Here is an 18,243-nt window from a genome sequence, read left to right on the forward strand (position 1 = left end):
AAACAAACAAACAGAGAAACCAGAAAACCCCCTCCAGAGCCTGAGACGTAGTGTAAGGTCTGCTCTACTCCCTTTCCTGCAGCAGGGGCTGGATCACCTCGCAGGTAACACCTGAGGACGTGCAGCTTGCTGCAGGGTAGCTACTCCCAAACCTGAATGCGAGGACAGTGATGCAGGGTGGACCAGGACCTGAGCCACTCACTAGGATTTCTAAGAGGATTAATTCTTCGTAAGGCTTGCAGGCCATGAGCCAGCCCCCTCCCTGTGAAGGAAGTTGCTGCGAGCTACAGCCAGCAAGACTAGGCACAAACACACACCCCTTCCAGCTGCAAGGAGAAGGACCTGCAAGGAGCAGCTCCAGGCACTCCCCTGAACCTCTGTTCCTGAATGCAAGCTTGCTGGAACTACATTTGCCAACATATTTACATTAGAAGTCTTCACAAGTAACCATGTTTGACTTTAAGAGATTGTATGTTCAGAAACCAGATATACCTTGTATTTCCATTACCTCTATTAAAGCTGACCTGGGACACTATGATTTTTTTTCTATTATCCCACATATTTCTGGACAGAAAATAGACATTTGTCAAGAATTATTGGTCCATAAGATGACAGAATTGGATTAATTTTAAGTGAAAATGGAAAAAATAAAACCTTTATTTCACTCATTTTGGGCAGAAACATAGCAGTTGAGCTAAGCAGGCTGTTATAGTGTCCAACTGCAGAAGTTGTCTCATTTGGTAAGATATCTCTAAGAGAAGCGTTTTCTGTTCTTTCCCCCACCCCGAGGCAAGCGTATCAAGAAGCAGTTTTTGTATGTCTCCATGTGGCAAGTCCATCATCCTGCAGTGAATTTTGCCCATGGAACATAACACTAATTTAAATGGTGTGGTATGATAAATCTTACCTGAGAGAGGGAGGGGGAAAGAAAGAAAACAATCTGCTTGAGGAATCCAGCTGTTCAGAGAAAATCATCTGTCTTCAGTGTTGTCATGAGTGAAGCAAGTCCTTAATTGCACAAAAGTATAAAGTACTATAGGTCTTAGGTTATTTTGAGTTAAACTTAAAACTTACTGAGCACTACCCTCATATATTAACTCTTAAAATATTTGAGGCACAAGTATGTGTGTGTACTTGTTTTATTCATAATTTGAGTCGTCTCGGGATACCAAATGTATTTCTAGTTCAGGTGATATAACAAAACTGTTGACCTCATTTCAAAACATCCACTGATCCAGTTTTCATTCAATGGCAATATTGAATGTTAAAAGGAACATAAAAACAAACATGCACACAATTGTACAGTTTTCATAAATGTCTATTTCATTATTTGTGGGTAGCGCATTAAACAGTTAAATACATTTAAATAATGTTTAAGTGACTGCACTAATGCAGAATTGTAACTAGATGGGTAACCAATTGAACTAGAAACCAGCTAACAAGTAACTGTCTAAATACTTCAAATACAGCTCTTGTTCTAGGTCATCCTTCTTGGAAATAAAGCCTGCTGGTCACATTGGAATTTAAGGCCAAATTCTTCTGATATCCCTTCTCTGCAGCAGTTTCTTCACCGTTTTAAGCCTCCAATTCCAGGCCAAGACCAAGTTTATGGCCACCAGCATTGATGCTCTTTCCATCTATCAGAGCAGACAGTGTAAGCTTCACACCTGTAACATTTTAAAGAGTATGTTTACAACACAGAATCAGAGCAGCTTTCATTCAATTCAACCTCTGTCATTACAAGACCCCACTGTAGCTCTTTCCTATGCCATTAGTTTCCGCAAAAGATTTTTTTTTTTTTTAAACAGAGGAATCCATTTACACCAGTCCATTTAGTGTCAAATCCACTGAAAGCCAGCCATGCAAAACAAGCAAACTAGACACTTCTTGCGAGCACCATTTTATGAAGTAGATATTGAAAGTCTCTAATCAATTTGTATAGAAAAGGTTTCATCTTCTACACTGAAGTGTGCACAAAGAAGGGGAGTTAGGTATACTAAGACAAGCATTTGCATTGATGAAGAGACATAATGAAACTACTGGGTTTTGTTTCTAAACAAGTAAATCACCAATGGTAATGGAGTACTGAGAAGTGGCTTCATATTAAGACAAAACAGATAAGTTCAGGGATTTGTTTGGGAGGAGTGTTTAACATGCAGAGCAGAAGGTGTATTGTTTTGAGGATTAATGCTGTCATCACAAGACCCGCTGTCATTTGGTAAGATGTAACTGCAGAAAGCAATGCTGAAGGAAAAAGTGCTTGCATGGCCTAAAGGTATATTATCAAATACCCTTACAAGACTGCTACGAAAATCAATGAGGAATGTAATGCAGAAATACCATTAAATAGATGCAAGAGAAGTTGTCTTCGTTAGATGAAAGCTTAATATGCAACATAAGCTACTGTCAAACATCTACTTTGCTGTCAGCGTAAAACTGCTCTAAAGGGGGGAAATAGTCACATAAAAATGCACTATCCTCAGTGAATGTCTACACATGGAAGATAAAATACATGGTGTGACATAATTAATACATGAAAGCCCTTACCTGGCCGCAGGGTCTGGGTGTACCCCACTCCGACTAGACTAGAATTGTTCACTTTTGCCTGCAAAAATAACCAAATCAATTAAAGTGTTGCAAGAGAAGAGCTGTTATTATCATTCAGATGCTAGAATAGCAATAGTGACACCACCATTATCAACTTAGGCCAGATTTTACTTGTCCTTTCAAAACCTTTCTGCTCACTGGATTATTTCTTCCAGCATTGCCCTTTCCCATCAATTTACTGTTGAAGAACAGGAATGTATTTGAAGGTAGACAGGATGGAGGGGGAGAGTTGTACTGGAATGTAGTTTTGGCAGGTAGTCTTTCCCTTTCCTTTCAGGAGGCCATAGCAATTCACCACCACAGGCTCCCCCTGCACCCAAAACACTTCATAAGAATCTTCCACATTAACAGTATTAGAAAGGAACTGGTATTTTGCAGCTCTACTCAGTCAAGAAACTGACATTTCATAGTATCATCATAAAGCAATATATGTAGAATTACTAATCTCAGGTTATATCGGTTCTTCTATTGGACAATTTCAACCACCCAAATTCAATTCCAACTTTCCAACACACAGAAAATTTCCCTGCACATAGCCTTTTTATGCAGCACCTCCACAGTTCTCACCATGAGAACCTTGCACAGCTCCCCAAAAACTGCTGAAGAACCCAGTAAACTGCTACAGAGGTTCTCTATGTCTACTCTTAATGAGATTTTCCTGGTTTAGTTAAAAACTACCTGAACTGTAAGAGTAATTTTTACGAGGTTTTTGGACCATCTCTTTGGTATTGATAAAATACATTTGGAAACTGGGGGACTGCTGGGCTTAGCATAACCCTCTAAGTTAGAGCCATACTTACAGAGATAGAAGCAGTGGAATCCAACTTGTATTTGGCTGCAATGCCAAAACGAGTGCTGTTGCTACCCGCCGTCCAAGCCAGGTTTACAGCAGTTTCAAGATTGTCACTCACTTTCTGGTAAATTGAGCCACCAAATTCCGACCCATCATTGCTGCACAAGTTAAAAATAAATCAATAACCACACACACACACATATATATATAAAGAGAGAGGCAGAGATAGATAGATAGATAATTTAAATAACAATTCAGAAAATTTGAATTCTTTCACACTTTTAGACAGAAAAAAATATGAACAGAGCCTTCAGGAATAAATTAAATTTTAGTAATTCATGCAAAAATTAATTCACAGCACTACAGACAATGCTAATTCTCTTGAGAACATCAAACTAAGCATTTGATCAAGTAAAGGGCAAAACTGTTTCTTTACCATACTAGAAGATATATGTCAATTGTCAGGAAATAAGCATTCTAAGTTACTGAATACATTTTATGCTCTAAAGAATCAGAAGATATTTTTACAATTTTGTCACAATGTTTGATATCAGTAAGCTGACATGGAATTCTCACGTCCTAGACTCAGCTGCCTGTAGCTTTCCCCTGTCCCCAAGTTTCACCAACCTAAATAGACACAACACCCACTATACTCTTCTAGAAGGACAAAATCGAATAAGAAGTTCTCTCTTAACTAAGCGCACTAGAAAAGTACTAATTTGTACTAGCTTCAAGTGAAAACATTGCTTTTCAGATTAAACTGATCAAAACCCAGTGAATTACCTTCATGATCTCTAGATACAGAAACTGAAGCAGATTTATAAACTTAAGTTCACTCTTGAGCACACTCTTTACCCCATACTGGCAGGAAGGTGAGCCCACTCTAAAAGGCCAAAAGCAAAGCTTTATTCTTGCTTCAGAAATTACTCAGGCCATATTTAAACAGTGCAATGCTGGTTGCTACCATCTAACAAATCTAGTGCCCTTAAATTTATGTATATAGACAGATACAATTCAATGTAATGGGGAAGCTTGAAAATGCATTACGATCTGCTCTAACTAAACTACTGCAGTTCCAATTTAATGTTCTTCAGCATTTGGTAAACTCTAGCATATCTTGCATGGTAAACAGTAACAAATCACATTTACAGGTTTTGGAGAGACTGACAAGGCAATTCTTAATAAAAGAGTTTGTTTTCCAAAAAGCCCAATGCTCAGTTGCAATTTGAACATTTCCTGGCATTTCAAGCATTCATATTCTGACTAGCAGGAATAGTAGAGATCATCTCGTTTTGTGGAAGACTATTTTTAGTACTTACACATTAGTATGCAGTTGGAAGTCTCCGGTCTTGTAACCCACAGAGAAGTTATTCCTTGTCAACTTTGATTTGGCACTATCGAAAGTCATCTGATATCCAGCAAGCCAGCCCTCATAACCAAAGACAGCTGAACCATGGATTGCAGGTCCAGCAAAATCAAAGTCAACATCACAACCAAGGTTTAAGCATTCACGCTTATATGCTGACTTAATTTTACCACTTTTCTTTCTGAAAGAGAAAAACAATCGCATTAAGACAAGGCTTTTCTTACTCAATGAATTGCCAAGTTGGAGTCATAACTGCAACAGGTATCTAAATGCCAAGTATCCTCTAGACTGGGTCAAACAAAGCATGGAATATCAAAAAAGCCACAGCAGACATGCATTTTCCAATGAAGGTTAGAGGCCTCTTCATGCCTTTTGTAACCTTCCAATTAATTATTTCTATGTTTATACTTCTTCTTACACTATTTCAGCGTGAGCAGGAGGGATAGTTAAGAGACATCCTATACTAACCCTGTAGAATAAAATGTGATGCACAACACCAAAACTCTTCAACACTGGGATTTGATAACTCACCATTATCAAAGTTCCCAAGTAATTCTGGATCGACAACAAACCATATAAATGTCTCTGTTGATTTCATATACAGGAGAACATATATTTACCATGGAGGTGCTTATTTGCCTAAACAAGCCAAAAGGAATAGCAGAATTCTTACCCTGTATTTGGTGAGAAAGTTGTATCAAATGTCAACTTCAAGCCTTTGGCAATCTAATTGGGGAAAGGGTGGGGAGGAGAAAAGATGATAAAGCTATAAAATCAATTCTGCTAAGTAAGTAAAAGATTTGGTACTCTCTTAATGTATTACCTGATCTTCAATTGCAATTTCTGTTCCCAGAGTGTTATCTGTATTCCATTTCTCTGTGAAGGTTAGCCCATACTCAGCCCACTTGTATTTGGTCTCCAAGCTCCCATTCACTTTTCCAGTGTCTGTGTTTGATGAACCGGCTGTTGTAAATTCCTAAAAAAAAGATGGTATTCATATTAAACACAAGTATTCCTGAAAGTCTTCCACAGTGACAAAAGAGAAAAAGACTATCTTAGCAGACACTAGGATCCTGTTTTACTATGCAGTAAGTTCAAAAATGCTAAAGAACCTGCAGGGAGAGGGGTTTGGGAGAAGGGGTTGGAAGTCAGGAGAACTGGGTAATTCATGCCTACTTGCAATTTGATTTCCTCTGTCTCACTGAACAGAGCACAAACCCCAGCACTGCAGAATACACAAGCTTGAAATGCAACTCAAAAGCAAGATAGTGGTTACTGCACACATTTTCCTTAAAAACAGAAAAAAAAATCTTGAAATATGTCAATTTTGGTACTCCTTAGTGTAATTTTTAATTTACTCATAAGAGCCACAAACACTATAATGCAATTTCACTCAATGTTTTAAGTCTCACATATGTGTTCACTCTTCTAGTCCATCCATCTCCAAAGATAGGTTATGTACATTTGTAAAATGCCATAGAATGACATCGCTCTACACATGACCAAATATTTCAAGCTTTTTAAGGAGGGAGGAGTTCTCAGTCAAACCAGTGCCCCAGACTTTCACACAACCCATAGGTATAAATGTGTTTTTACTGACATCTGTAAAACTGTTATTCCTCCGATACTTCATTTTAAAGATACACAGGCAGAACACTCATATTTGAATTATGAGCTGAGGCAATAGTCTGATTTTATTCTTCTGGTTGAGTCATTAGACCACCTCTAGTCACTTAGAATTCTTAAGGTTAGCAGTAACACTCCCATCTCCTAACTAAAACTAACAAGCTCCTGATGTCTCTCACTATTTGGAATATCCCAGAGAACAGAAAGAAGAATCTGTATATCACTGTTCAGAAACATAAGGCAGAATCTAGTAGAAACAGCAGAGTGTTTTGCAAGCTTATGTTAAGGAGCTATTTCCAATAAAGTTCAATTGGAAAAAAAATATCTATATTTTTTAAAATATAAATCAGTTTTGACTTTTGACCTTGTCCATGCCCAATACAATTATCAAATAGACTCTTTACATGGTAGCACATCCCATTTCCCCCAGGAGAAGGAAACACTGGTTTCACTTTAGGACTGCATTTGAAATAATGGATCTTTAAATGCTACCATATTTACAGCCCAAGACTTCCAACACTTAGAGAGAGACTACCAACTACCATTGGAAAGAGGAAAAAAAAAAAAAAAAAACCCACACAGTCAAGGTGTTTCCCTTAATTGTATTACTGAACCACCAAACTATCCACAGTTGCGAAACTGTATTAAGTAGATCTACTTTCTAGTAAACGACAGGAACCACACAACTCAAAGTAACAGTATCTTCAGCTTCACATTCCTTCTGTGTGATATTCCTATAGCACAAAGTATAAAGTATATGCAAATGCAGCCATTCATTATAATAGCTTTATGAGCTGCTATTACATTTAAGAGCCTTCTCTTGGCTTAAAACTGTCTGTAAGAGTTGTACATGCCAACACCTTCTCCTGCCAAGGATGGCTTATAACTGAGATTCATACAAGGGCTCAGCTTTCTAAGGAAGTTTTACTAGTATTACTAGTACTCCCTGACAGAAACAAACTTGATTAAGAACTACTATATCTATACTAGAGCTTTCTCAGCTAGGATACAGATGTTTACAAAAAACACAACACAACCCACACACCTTGTTCCTACGGAACAGTTACATTGTTAAAGATTTCCCTTCTGAAAAATCTACTTTTAGATCTTGCAAAGCCTGCTCTAGAAATAGACAAAGTTACAAAAGGCACCACTTGCACCACAAAGACATCTTGCATGAAACATTACTACAACACTAATACCTCTAAAGAGGAGCCAAAGACTAGAGGTGCTGTTTCACTGCCAACCACTCACTCTAGGAGCGTGTTAAGATGCCAGACATTTCTGATGAACATAAACAGTGACCCAGAATACTTCAGAAATAAGACATGCATATTATATTATGACTGATATTCCTAAAACACTTTAAAAATGGGTCGGGTATTTGTTCACCTTCAGATACAAAAAGAGCAACAAAATTCCTCATTTTAGAAAGATAACTAGGCAACTAATTTTATTATTAGATACCGTCACATACTGCAGTGCCACTGTCATATTCAAAACCAAACCTTCAGTGGCTTCTAAAATTATTTTATGGTGTTTACCATTAGGATCAACTACCTAATGGCATGCAGAAACAGACCCTCCGTAATTAAATGGCAGAATGTATGCAGAAAAGCACAATGAATAAGAAGTATTTAAACTCACCACTCCACTTGCAGATTTTGTTTTCACATCCAGTTTCACCAGCCCGAAACCTTAATAAACAGAAGTTAAAGTTACAAAGGCACATATTAAGACTATGAAATATTTCCAAGAAGCTAGTTTTCCAAACACTCTCAGCTGTGTGTCTGTCAATAAATACACACATTTACACACACTGCAAAAGTAGGCCTGGAGGACAGCACTGACCCCTACACCATTCAAACTGTAGATATTATTAAAGCAGGCAGGGGAGAGCACCCTCGCATAAAACAAGAGTTGTGTTCCATCATGGGAAGCGGCAGATATCTTCACCAAATCAAGCTGGAAAAGGCCCTTCAGCAGTACGCTAAGGATATGTGCCTGCCTGCCAAAAGGTGACTTCCAAGAATAAATCGAACTGCAGTGAAACGCATTCTTTTCCGTTTCCTCGATGGCATCAGTTCCGCACTCATTGATGAGCTACCCTATGCATGAATCAGAATAAAATCCATCCCCCAAGCATCAAGGAGCAGAAAGATCCAAGAAGCAAAAACAGGGTTATACATAGCCATTGCCACTGAGAAACATAGATTTATGGGATTGTCATTTCACCTTGTTACCCTTGGAGCTCGGAGTGACAGTCTAGGTGAAAAAGCATCCAAAACTCATTCCTAAAGTTTTACACACTTTGCCTAGCTGCTAGAAAGAAACAGTACTATAACTGAAGCAGCATTTAGCTAGGAAACTGCCTAGTATTACTATTTTAATACACTCAAATATTCTTTATCTTGATATCTATTCTTCTTTCTACTCAAAAAAGGCTACAATATTATATATCTCTTTCTGTGTCAAGAAATGCTGTAGCATACACAGATCACTACAGAAGCACACCTGAGCTAATAAATTACACTTTCAATTGCTTACATTCTTGCCTATTTGTATACCTCTTTCCTAACATTTATGTAGTGAAAGCACTAAGATTTAACAGACTTCATACCAAACTAGCCTGCAAAAAGCCTCTAATGACATGCTAGTGGAGAGTGAAAACAAAAGCAATAACCTCTATCCCAAAATATTTGAGCAGTCCATTTCATGTGCAGGCTTAAAAAGACAATGCCCCAGTACAGACAAACAAGATGTTTTATGACAAGTACTATTCTTACCATAGTCCTTTATTGAAGATATCTCTGGCAGACTTGCCAAGGTCTGCGTATGATGGAGGAATCGCCATTGGAGCTGGAAGGGAACAGGCTAATTAATAACAAAGTTTTTACTACGCATACGCACAGAAACTACTACCCCAACTCTTACAAACCACTGTATTTTTTTGCCAGAATTCACGTATGAACGCAGTTAAGAGACAGATGGTTCAAACAATCATTACAATATTCTGCGAAACACCTACAGATTCGCACCGAGGTTGTTCACTGTGAGCAGTGAATGTTCTCTTGGCATAGGCAATCTGCACAGACAGAGAGGTGTTACATGGCCACCGAATTCTCTCTTATAAAGTCAATTTCTCCACACATTTTTAAGCACCAGAAAATAACCATAATTTCACATTTCCAGAGCTGGAAGTTTCCATTGAAGACTAGGAAAGTGGAAGCTTGAAAATCTATAATGTAGACAGGAATTTCCTAAATTCCTACAAAGTTAAATGACAGATGCTTATAGCAATTATCTGACAGGACTGAAGGCATTTTGTTTCCAAAATGGGAAAGAGTACACACATGTTTTGCAACACCAACTGTCCCATATTTTAAATGGCAGACACATAATTTAAAAAAAAAAAAAAGGAACTCTGAAGCCATTAACTAAATTGCTCAAACTATGACTTGATGAAGCTTTACAGGTATCTTACACAACTACCATGAGAAGAGTAAGATCTGTCCACAGTCAGTAGCACTGTGACATCTGCCAGCTTCCAGTAACCGAGACCTGCACACATCTTAGAAGAAAGCCATCACTGGTTTCACCAGATTTGTACTGTTTGGTCCCTCAAAGCGGGAGAAGGGGAAGAGGACAAGCAAAAAGAGTGCAAGCCTTACTGAAGAGCACATACTCTTCATTGCTGTGACTTCACACCCGAAGCAGAAACGAGGCTGATGAAACTAGCTGGTAACTCTAAACACTACAATCTGTTAGGTATTTGCTCTATATAGGAATTAAAGATTTTGTTCATTCAAAGCAGTAAGGAATTAAATATTTCCCTTAGTTTAAAGCAGTAGGAGCAGCAGGTCAGTGAGAAAGGGACATTTAAGGCGACTCTTCCGCACACAGAGAGCCTCAGGCAATCTCACTGCTAAGGAACCTGCCTTTCAAGACTGGTTACCACCAACCAGCCTCCCTGGCCTGACTGGGCACTGGCCTAGGCTCTCACCCAGCCTATGCAATGCTCCTCCCTGGGCAGATACTCCCCTGGAACTGTTCACTAACCGTTTTGCTACGATTTCAACAGCAAAAGTCTCTCTTACAGAGGCACTATCTTTTAAGAGTTTTGAAAAAAAGAAAAAAAAAAACTTTCTTAGTTTCATAAGCCTTCTAGTTTCTAGTTGTATGGTTTTGTAATAGCTGTTAGCAGTGACATATTTTAAGAGTTAAAATAAGTGAGCCTTTTACTTTCATTTTTAAATGTTGCTTCCAATTTGACTAAATACCTAAAAACAAAAGACTTATGCAGAGCAAGGACGCCCTGGCAAGACAGCAAACTCACCCTGTGTCTAAGTTTAAAGGATTACCAAGTAAAAGGATAGTGCTGTTTCATCTGGCCTAACTATGCACCCTTCCCATTGCAAGGAAGCCAGAAATGTTGTCAGACATTCCAGCCTATAGACAAATGCAAGTTTTGTGATAAACAGAGTTAAAATGGGGCCTGACTTTCATGCTGCTGTTCTAGTCCTACACTACGGTGTAATGAAGAGTTAAGTTAATTAATAGTTAATTTGGCTTTGTTAGGTGTGTGATAAGCCAATGCCATCATCAGAAAAGCCCACTAAATTAAAATTAAAAAAAAAATTAAACAGGGCAAATATATTTTCCTGTTTCCTCCTCTGTTGGTAGGTCAACTAGGTTACAATCATAGCTAAATTTCTTCAACCCTATTTTGAATTGTCTTTCACTTAAAACCTACTAACTAAAAGTACTTAAAATATAGGTAATATATAATGACAAGAAGCTAGTATCATTTTAAAGATTAATTCACATGGGAGATTCATCCTGACTTGGCTTTATTTTATCCCTCTTTTCACATACTACTAAAAAAGAAAAAGGTTGAATTACATTTGTTACTCAAGGGCTGCAAAAATGATTGATTCTTCTGGTAGAAAGAAGAAAATTAATTCCAGAATGAAAAAAGAAGAGTGTATGAACGTTGTCAGAATTATTACACCATCTCTTTCTTTCGAGGTGCTATTTCAAAACTCTCCTACACCTGATAATTAAGGAAATTCCAAGAAGATCTATAAAGATTTCTAACAATGTTAAGCCCTCAGGCTATTTAGGATCAGGCTGGAAGGCATACTTCTTCTTGAGGGAAGAAAAAAAAAGCAAAAAAAAATGCAGTTTGTTTGGCAGTAACTACATTACTGTAGACATAAATACATTTTAAAATGTATTCTGCAAACAGCATAGAAAAATACATACTACTTCTAAAACATATTTGGTTAAAAAAATAAATAAGGCAGGTATCTATCTAGCTATGCGTACGGAAACGTATGGCACAGGGCTGACCTTTAATCCTCTAGCACTACTAGCGCTTAGCGCCTCGCTACCCTCGCTTCCCTGTCTCCCTACTTACGTCTCGGAGGCGGGCATGCTGGAGAAATAGTCATGGCTAGGCCAATTTAGGGAATCTAGGGAAAGCGGGGGAAGAGAGAATGAAACAGCGGGATGTTCGGTGACCGCTCGGGCCAAGCGGCGCCGCCGGGGCCCGGCGCGGCCTGTGCCCCCCTGCCCGCCCGCCCGCCCGCGCGGCCTGCGCCAGGCCCGGGCCGCCGCAAGGTGAACTGCTCCGCGCGCCATCTGGGCATCCCGCCCCGGGCCCCGCCGCGCCTCCCGCCGCCGCCAACGGCCGCAACGGCCGCGAACCGCCGCCCCGCGGTCCGCGACAGCGGCCCGGGCCCGCCCGCCCCTTCCCTTCCCGCCCGCTCTCTGCCCCACGGCGGGGCGCCTGGCCCCGCCGCCCGCTTCCCGCCCGCCGGCCCCTGCCCCGCGCGGCGGCGGGCACTCCTGGCTGCGCGGGCGGGCGGGCGGAGCGGGCCGGGCCGGGCCGGGCGGCGGGTGCGTGCGAGGAGGCCGCGCTGCTGCAGCCGCGGGCACTGGAGGGCGAAGTGAAGGAGACACCGCTGCGCCGCCCGCCCCGCGCCGCGCCGCGCAGGACCCCAACGAGCCGCGGCCGCCCCGCCGCGCGCCGCCCCGCCGCGCCGCGCCCCGCGCCGCCGCCCCGCCGCGCCGCGCCCGCCGCCGCCGCCGCGGCACCGCCCGCCGCCGCGCCGCGGAGCCGCGCCCGCCGCTGCCGAACGCGGCGGCAGCGCCACCGATCGACAGGCGCGGCGCGGGGCAGCCCCGGCGGCGGCGCGGGGTCCTGCGCGGGGCGGGGCCGCGGGCGGGAGCGGAGCGGGACGGGGCGGCCGCGGCCCCGGGGCCCGCCCTGAGGCGCCGCGGAGGGGCCTGGCTGCTCGCGGCGCCGAACGAGTTAGAAACGGAACAGTTCACCGATAAAAACTACACGAATATGGAAACGCACGCGGAGGAGGGAGGATCGGGCCCCGGGCAGGGCAGCCGCGGCAGCTCCCGCTGCTCCGTGCGTGTGCGCGGCAAGGAGGGGCTGCGGCCCCGCCCTGGGCGTTACTGGAGACGCGCATTTGTTATCCACACCCGGGGTAAAAATCCGTTCCGAATACAGGTTTATTGCTTAGACAAGATCTCCCTTTTCATGAGTAAAATTTTAGTCATGCTTCAGCTTTATTTTTAGCAATCCAGGAAAGTACTGGCCGCCCCACCCTGGGCGAGCAGCCGTGAATCACTGTCCTGGGAGACGGGAGCTGTGCAGCAGCAGCGCATAAATATCTCTGTGGGGATCTGCTTGGCTTCACGTGCAAGTTCTCCCTCACTTTTCATTCTCTCTATCTATTCCTCATGACAACCGCAATCCTGCACTTTCAGGGCATGCTCTCCAAGCCTCACAAAACCACCTTTTCAGGCCTACAGTAGTATAAATTACTCTGGACCGTTTTTTCCTCTAGCATTTGCCCCAGGAGCCTGCGCCCCCTCTCTCCTCGCAGCCCTGGGCACGCGCTCCCCTGCTCTGCACCAGCAGGGTTCCCGGCTGAACCAGGCGGCGCGGCCCTCGTCTGGGCCATTCAGCCATTTCCCCCCACTCGCAGGGTGAGTGTCACCGCTTTGACTGACGACCGGCGTGAGTCGGCATGACTGAAACCAGAAAATCGTGTGTTTTGCTGCTGTCACTTGGAGGAGGGGAAAAAAAAATCAGATTGTGTTCAAAGGGTATGTTCTTGTAGCAAACTCCCAAGCTCTATCTATCTATCCATATATTATAATCATGAGTACGCAAAAAAAAGGAACGTATGTAACCAACAACGAGAGCAAGTGGGTGGAGTCACATCAGTTTCCAACCCAACAGCTTTTCTAAGTCCACATTCAATTCTAACTCAGGCCTGATGTTACTGTTTGCTCCGATCATCAGGCATGGGAGGCTGAGCAGAAAGGAGACCTTAACAAAAGCCTTAAATTGAAGAACTAAGTAAAGTGGAACTAGTCATTTCAGAAGTGAATTGTCTGAGGATTACGAAAGAGGTTGGAGGTATAACCAGCAGGGCTGGGGTGGAAAACAGCTGAAGCAAAGACGGGACCAAGTTCTTGCAAAGCAGGGTTCCCCACCAAAGGGGATTTAAGCTGTGGCATTCCTGGCCACAAGGTGTTAGTCATTCACTCGGACTGCAGGGAAACTAGAGAGTTTGTGGATGAGAAGTCCATCAGGAATTACTAACTACAAGTCTGCTGCGCCAGCATACAGCTGTGTGACCTCTCCAAAATCAGAAAAATGAAGATGTCGCTTCATCTTGTGTTTGATATCACACAACAGAGGTTTTTCTCCAATTTATACTGTAGATAAAGCTGGAATCAAAGACAGGACCAAAGCATAGATTTTCTTACCTCTCATTCCTGTTTTGAGACCATATCTCTCATACGCCATGACACCTAGCTGTTTCAAACATCTGTGTAGAAAATTCTTACTTTTTCTAACTACACATCCTATTATCACATAGTAATAGCAATTGGAAATTAGAACTCTTAAGAATTGGAGAGGAACTTCACAAGTTCAAGAACTTCAGAAATGGAGATAATGAACTTTTAGCAAGGTTTGAATTCAAATGGAAATGGAAAATGCCCCAGTTAAATAAAGTAATAAATAAAATATAAAGGTTTTGAGACATTGTATGAGGGTTGCCAGCTTAAGAAAGTTCAGTGCATTTTACACCAAGGAAATTATATCACAAATGAACAGGTCTCCAAGTGTCGCCGCTGTGTTTGTCTGTGTTGGTTTTGCAAGCAATATTTTATCTGTCTATTACATGCTCTGTTTATTTTACACCTATGTGTACAAATATCTCAATATGACATTCAAAAAATGCAATTGTGTAATATTTGGAAAGCAGGACAAACTTCTTCAACATTCCCTTTTGTTGGGCTTTACAAAACAATTCAATATCATTATTCCCTTTTCTCAGAAGGGCAGAGGGACTTGAAAATAAATTGTTTGTTGTAGGTAAACCATCAGTAAAACCCAGATTGCTTTGTTCTCATCAAACCCTTCTGCCCTGTTTCTGTAGCGTTTTGTTACCACCTTGTGTTAGTACCTGCTCATGTGCCTGCCGTTCTTGCCTTCAGCTTCTGTGCTCTTCTCCCTTCACCGCTCTGCATCGGACAGGTTTTCACTGTCCTGACTGGCCATCTGTAGAGACTTTCTATTTTGCTCCTCAGGATCACACTCAGACTTAGCACCGAAGTTACACTCATAGCGGAAATCTCGCCCCATTTCTTCAGGCGTGGGATGAAATAAGCCCAGCTGCTCCAGGGAGGTGGCCTAGATCGATGGGACTGAGCGTAGAGGTGGAAGATGCTCCATCGAGCAACCCTTTGAAGAAACTGGCTACCGGATTGTAACATGGAAGCCCTTTCTGAAGCTTTATCACTGAAACACTTTGACAAATGGCCAGTCCTTCTAGGCGAAGTCTGAAGCACCTGTTTCAGTATGAAAAGCACGAAATTTTCTCTGTTAAACCACTGTAAGAGCAATTTCATTTGGGTAAACAGCATTTTTTCCCCCATAAAAAGCATTGAACATTTAAATTGAAGCTTGTGAAAAAGGCATTCACGTTGACACAAATTCCTGGACTAAATCCTCCACTCAGCATAAATAATAAGTAGTTGTGATTTATGTGTTATTAAAATATAGCATGTTACTGGGGGCTGTTAGGCAAAGCTAACTGTAGGAGTCGGTATGAGCTCTGCTGCTCTGAGGCTTGCATTGAGCAACTGTCAGTTATGTAGAAGAACAACGTACATACACATTATCAAATTTCTGTAATTGAGGAAAATCTGGAGCTGTCACAGAGGATCTGGGAATCTCATGGAGGTAGAACAGATTTCCAAGTAGGCTTTTTTTTTTTTTTTTAATATGTTCTGATACCTGAGAGCTAGAGGGACTGAGAGATGCCTGAGGGCTAGAGGGAGGAAAGATCCACCTGTGTTGGCCTAAGTGGCTCACTAAGCACCTGCCCGTGCCCCGCGAGCTGTGCTGTGTGCCACTTCCGTGGAAATCAGGCAGATGGAGTAGCTTTTCCTTTGCTTTAGTATCTGATAACATGAGAATTGGCAAAATAAGTCTGTAAATAAGTCCCTTCTCACACACTTTCCAGCAGATTTGCTCTATCGAGATAAACCTTTTCCCCTGGATAACAAGCGGTGTTGGATGGCTCCGGAGTGACTCCGGCTGCTCACAGAGCCATCAGCTTCACGTGACCTCTGCCTCTGTGGCCTGCTTCCCCAAGGAATTTGTTGCCCAGGCGCTAGCTTTCAGTGGCAAGCAACCCAGATACTGTCTCCTGCGGGCTTTCTTTTTGTTTGGTTGGGTTTTGCTTTTTTTTTTTTTTTTTTTCCTCCTCCTTCGGCCATTTCGGAAACGCTCCGGGAGGATGGGGATGATAAGGTCCAAACCCCTGTGGCTGGCTCCTCACCAGGGACCTCAGAGCGCAGGGCCTGAGAACAAAGTAGGAATTCAAGCATTTAAAAATTTCCTCCATGCCAGACTTTAGATAGAAGAGTTTGTCTGGCACTGCTGCCTGTTTGCTTTAAAATGTGAACCCAGCGTTTATAGCACAAAGGCTGAGTAATTCAAAGTTAAAAAAAAAAAAAAAAAGACAAATATTAGAACAACGTGGAAGTGTTCAAGGATACTGGAAACCTGTCAAAGAGGCTTAACTGTTTTATTAGGGTCCCCGGGAGCTCCATCACTTGGAGCTGGGAGCATACGGAAAGCACGGCATTCCTCGTAGCAGGAATAAAGCCATCGCCATAATCCGGGCACCCACAGGCACACCCCGCATGAATGCCGATGCCTCGGATCCTGCCGCTGGCTCAGCGTTTTCGCTGCAGATTCCAATACAATAGAAAAATAAAATAAAATAAGAGCACCTGCTTGGACGCAGTCCTGTGCCACGTGCTCTAGGTGACCCTGCGTGTGCAGGGGGGTTGGACTAGGTGACGTCTAGAGGTCCCTTCCAACCTTAAGCGATCTATGATTCTATGAACAGCTCAAAGCTTTTTACCAAAATTTGGATATGGATGCTGTCTCTATTAAAAAAATAAAACTAAAACCAAGGCTGGTCTAAGCAGCATGCATGCAATCTACCTAAGAAAAATATGAAGAAATATTTTAAGGGCCACATTGTCCATATGTCCTAGAAGCCTAAGCAGACAGAAACTTAGCTTCCAAGAGTTATCTTGCATTAGCTTGGTATGTCATATGGTGTACAATTAAATATGAGGAATCATTCCCAAAAATGACCAGCTGATTTCACTTGAGAAAATGCATGATCTGTGTTTGCAGATGAATTCAAAATTCAGTGTCACTTGCTCCATCAATGTCATTTTCTACCAGAACCAAAGCTGAGTGTTTAGAGCAGCTACATGGTCCTGCAAGCAACAATCCACAAAATACATATTTCTTTAAAACAATCTCACTGAGTATTGCCAGGAAAACAGGCCTAGATCACTTGATGGATACTCACAGCAGGACACAGGCCAGTGGTTCAATTAACCCAGTAACAGATTAAGGAAGTCATAAACATTAATATTAAAAGGCTAGCCAGGACATAGATAAAGAGAAATAACCTGTAGTTTATTGATCATAAGGAAAGAGTCTTTCAGGGAGAGAAGTGCTTCTTGGCTCCACTCTTGTCATGTAGAGATCAGTTTTCCAAAAGGATGCTTTATTCCCAAGAGAAGTCTCCAGGCTCAGCAGGGAGCCAGTCTCCAAGTTTCTATGTAATTTACACAACTGAAACAGAAAAATCTTAACAAATAGAATATAACAAGCAAATAAACAACAACAACAAAAAATAAGCACATCTGGCTGATACTCAGTATTTAAATATTTATTTTAAAAGCACATAGAAAGGTAATTTGTTTTTGGAGAAATCCTCTATTAGTGTTAATTTATTTTAAGGCTCCATGATAGATGTACTTTCTATATAGAAAATGTAATTCAAGGCCACCAAAGAGCCTATTAGGCAACCCTTCCTGTTATATATTCTTTACTGTTATCTCTTTGCTTGATGATAGAAAGCGATTTTAAAAAGATGCTGACCTTACTAGCTACTTATGATAAAAATGCATAAAGAATTTTGTCTATACAGGTAAGACTTTCCTTCTGTTTTGTTAAAATTTAATTTTATAATGAATATGTATAAGGTTCTTCAGCTAAGGAACAGAAACCCAAGGAGTTTTCAGAAATTAACAGGCAAAACTCTCAAGTCGAAGAAAGCAGAGGAGTCTCCCCTCTGAAACCCAACCTTTCAAAACCCCAGCTTCTGAGAACATCTCATTGCAAAATAAAGATACTTGTGCTAGTAAAGCCACAGTTTGGGGTTATATATCCATAAACAAAATGGAGAGTGATTGAGTCTGTGATATGAGGGACTTTCGA

General features: G+C 41.8%; 1 protein-coding gene across 1 annotated transcript; it reads right to left on the minus strand.

The window, feature by feature from the left end:
* Nucleotides 1-1,121: 1,121 nt before the first annotated feature.
* VDAC2 (voltage dependent anion channel 2) lies at nucleotides 1,122-11,865 on the minus strand. The gene is made up of 9 exons (XM_088526391.1): nucleotides 11,812-11,865; nucleotides 9,183-9,251; nucleotides 8,040-8,092; nucleotides 5,590-5,742; nucleotides 5,440-5,492; nucleotides 4,720-4,947; nucleotides 3,408-3,558; nucleotides 2,548-2,605; nucleotides 1,122-1,667 (listed from the first exon to the last, which is right to left on the minus strand). The coding sequence occupies exons 1-9, from the start codon at nucleotides 11,843-11,845 to the stop codon at nucleotides 1,576-1,578; spliced, it is 891 nt and encodes a 296-aa protein (XP_088382517.1). The 5' UTR covers nucleotides 11,846-11,865; the 3' UTR covers nucleotides 1,122-1,575.
* Between the last annotated feature and the right edge of the window lie 6,378 nt (nucleotides 11,866-18,243).

The sequence above is a fragment of the Tinamus guttatus genome, unplaced genomic scaffold, assembly GCF_059628265.1.
Source record: "Tinamus guttatus ecotype Peru unplaced genomic scaffold, ASM5962826v1 Tinamus_guttatus_pri_ptg000246l, whole genome shotgun sequence".
In the NCBI taxonomy this organism is placed as follows: Eukaryota; Metazoa; Chordata; class Aves; order Tinamiformes; family Tinamidae; genus Tinamus; species Tinamus guttatus.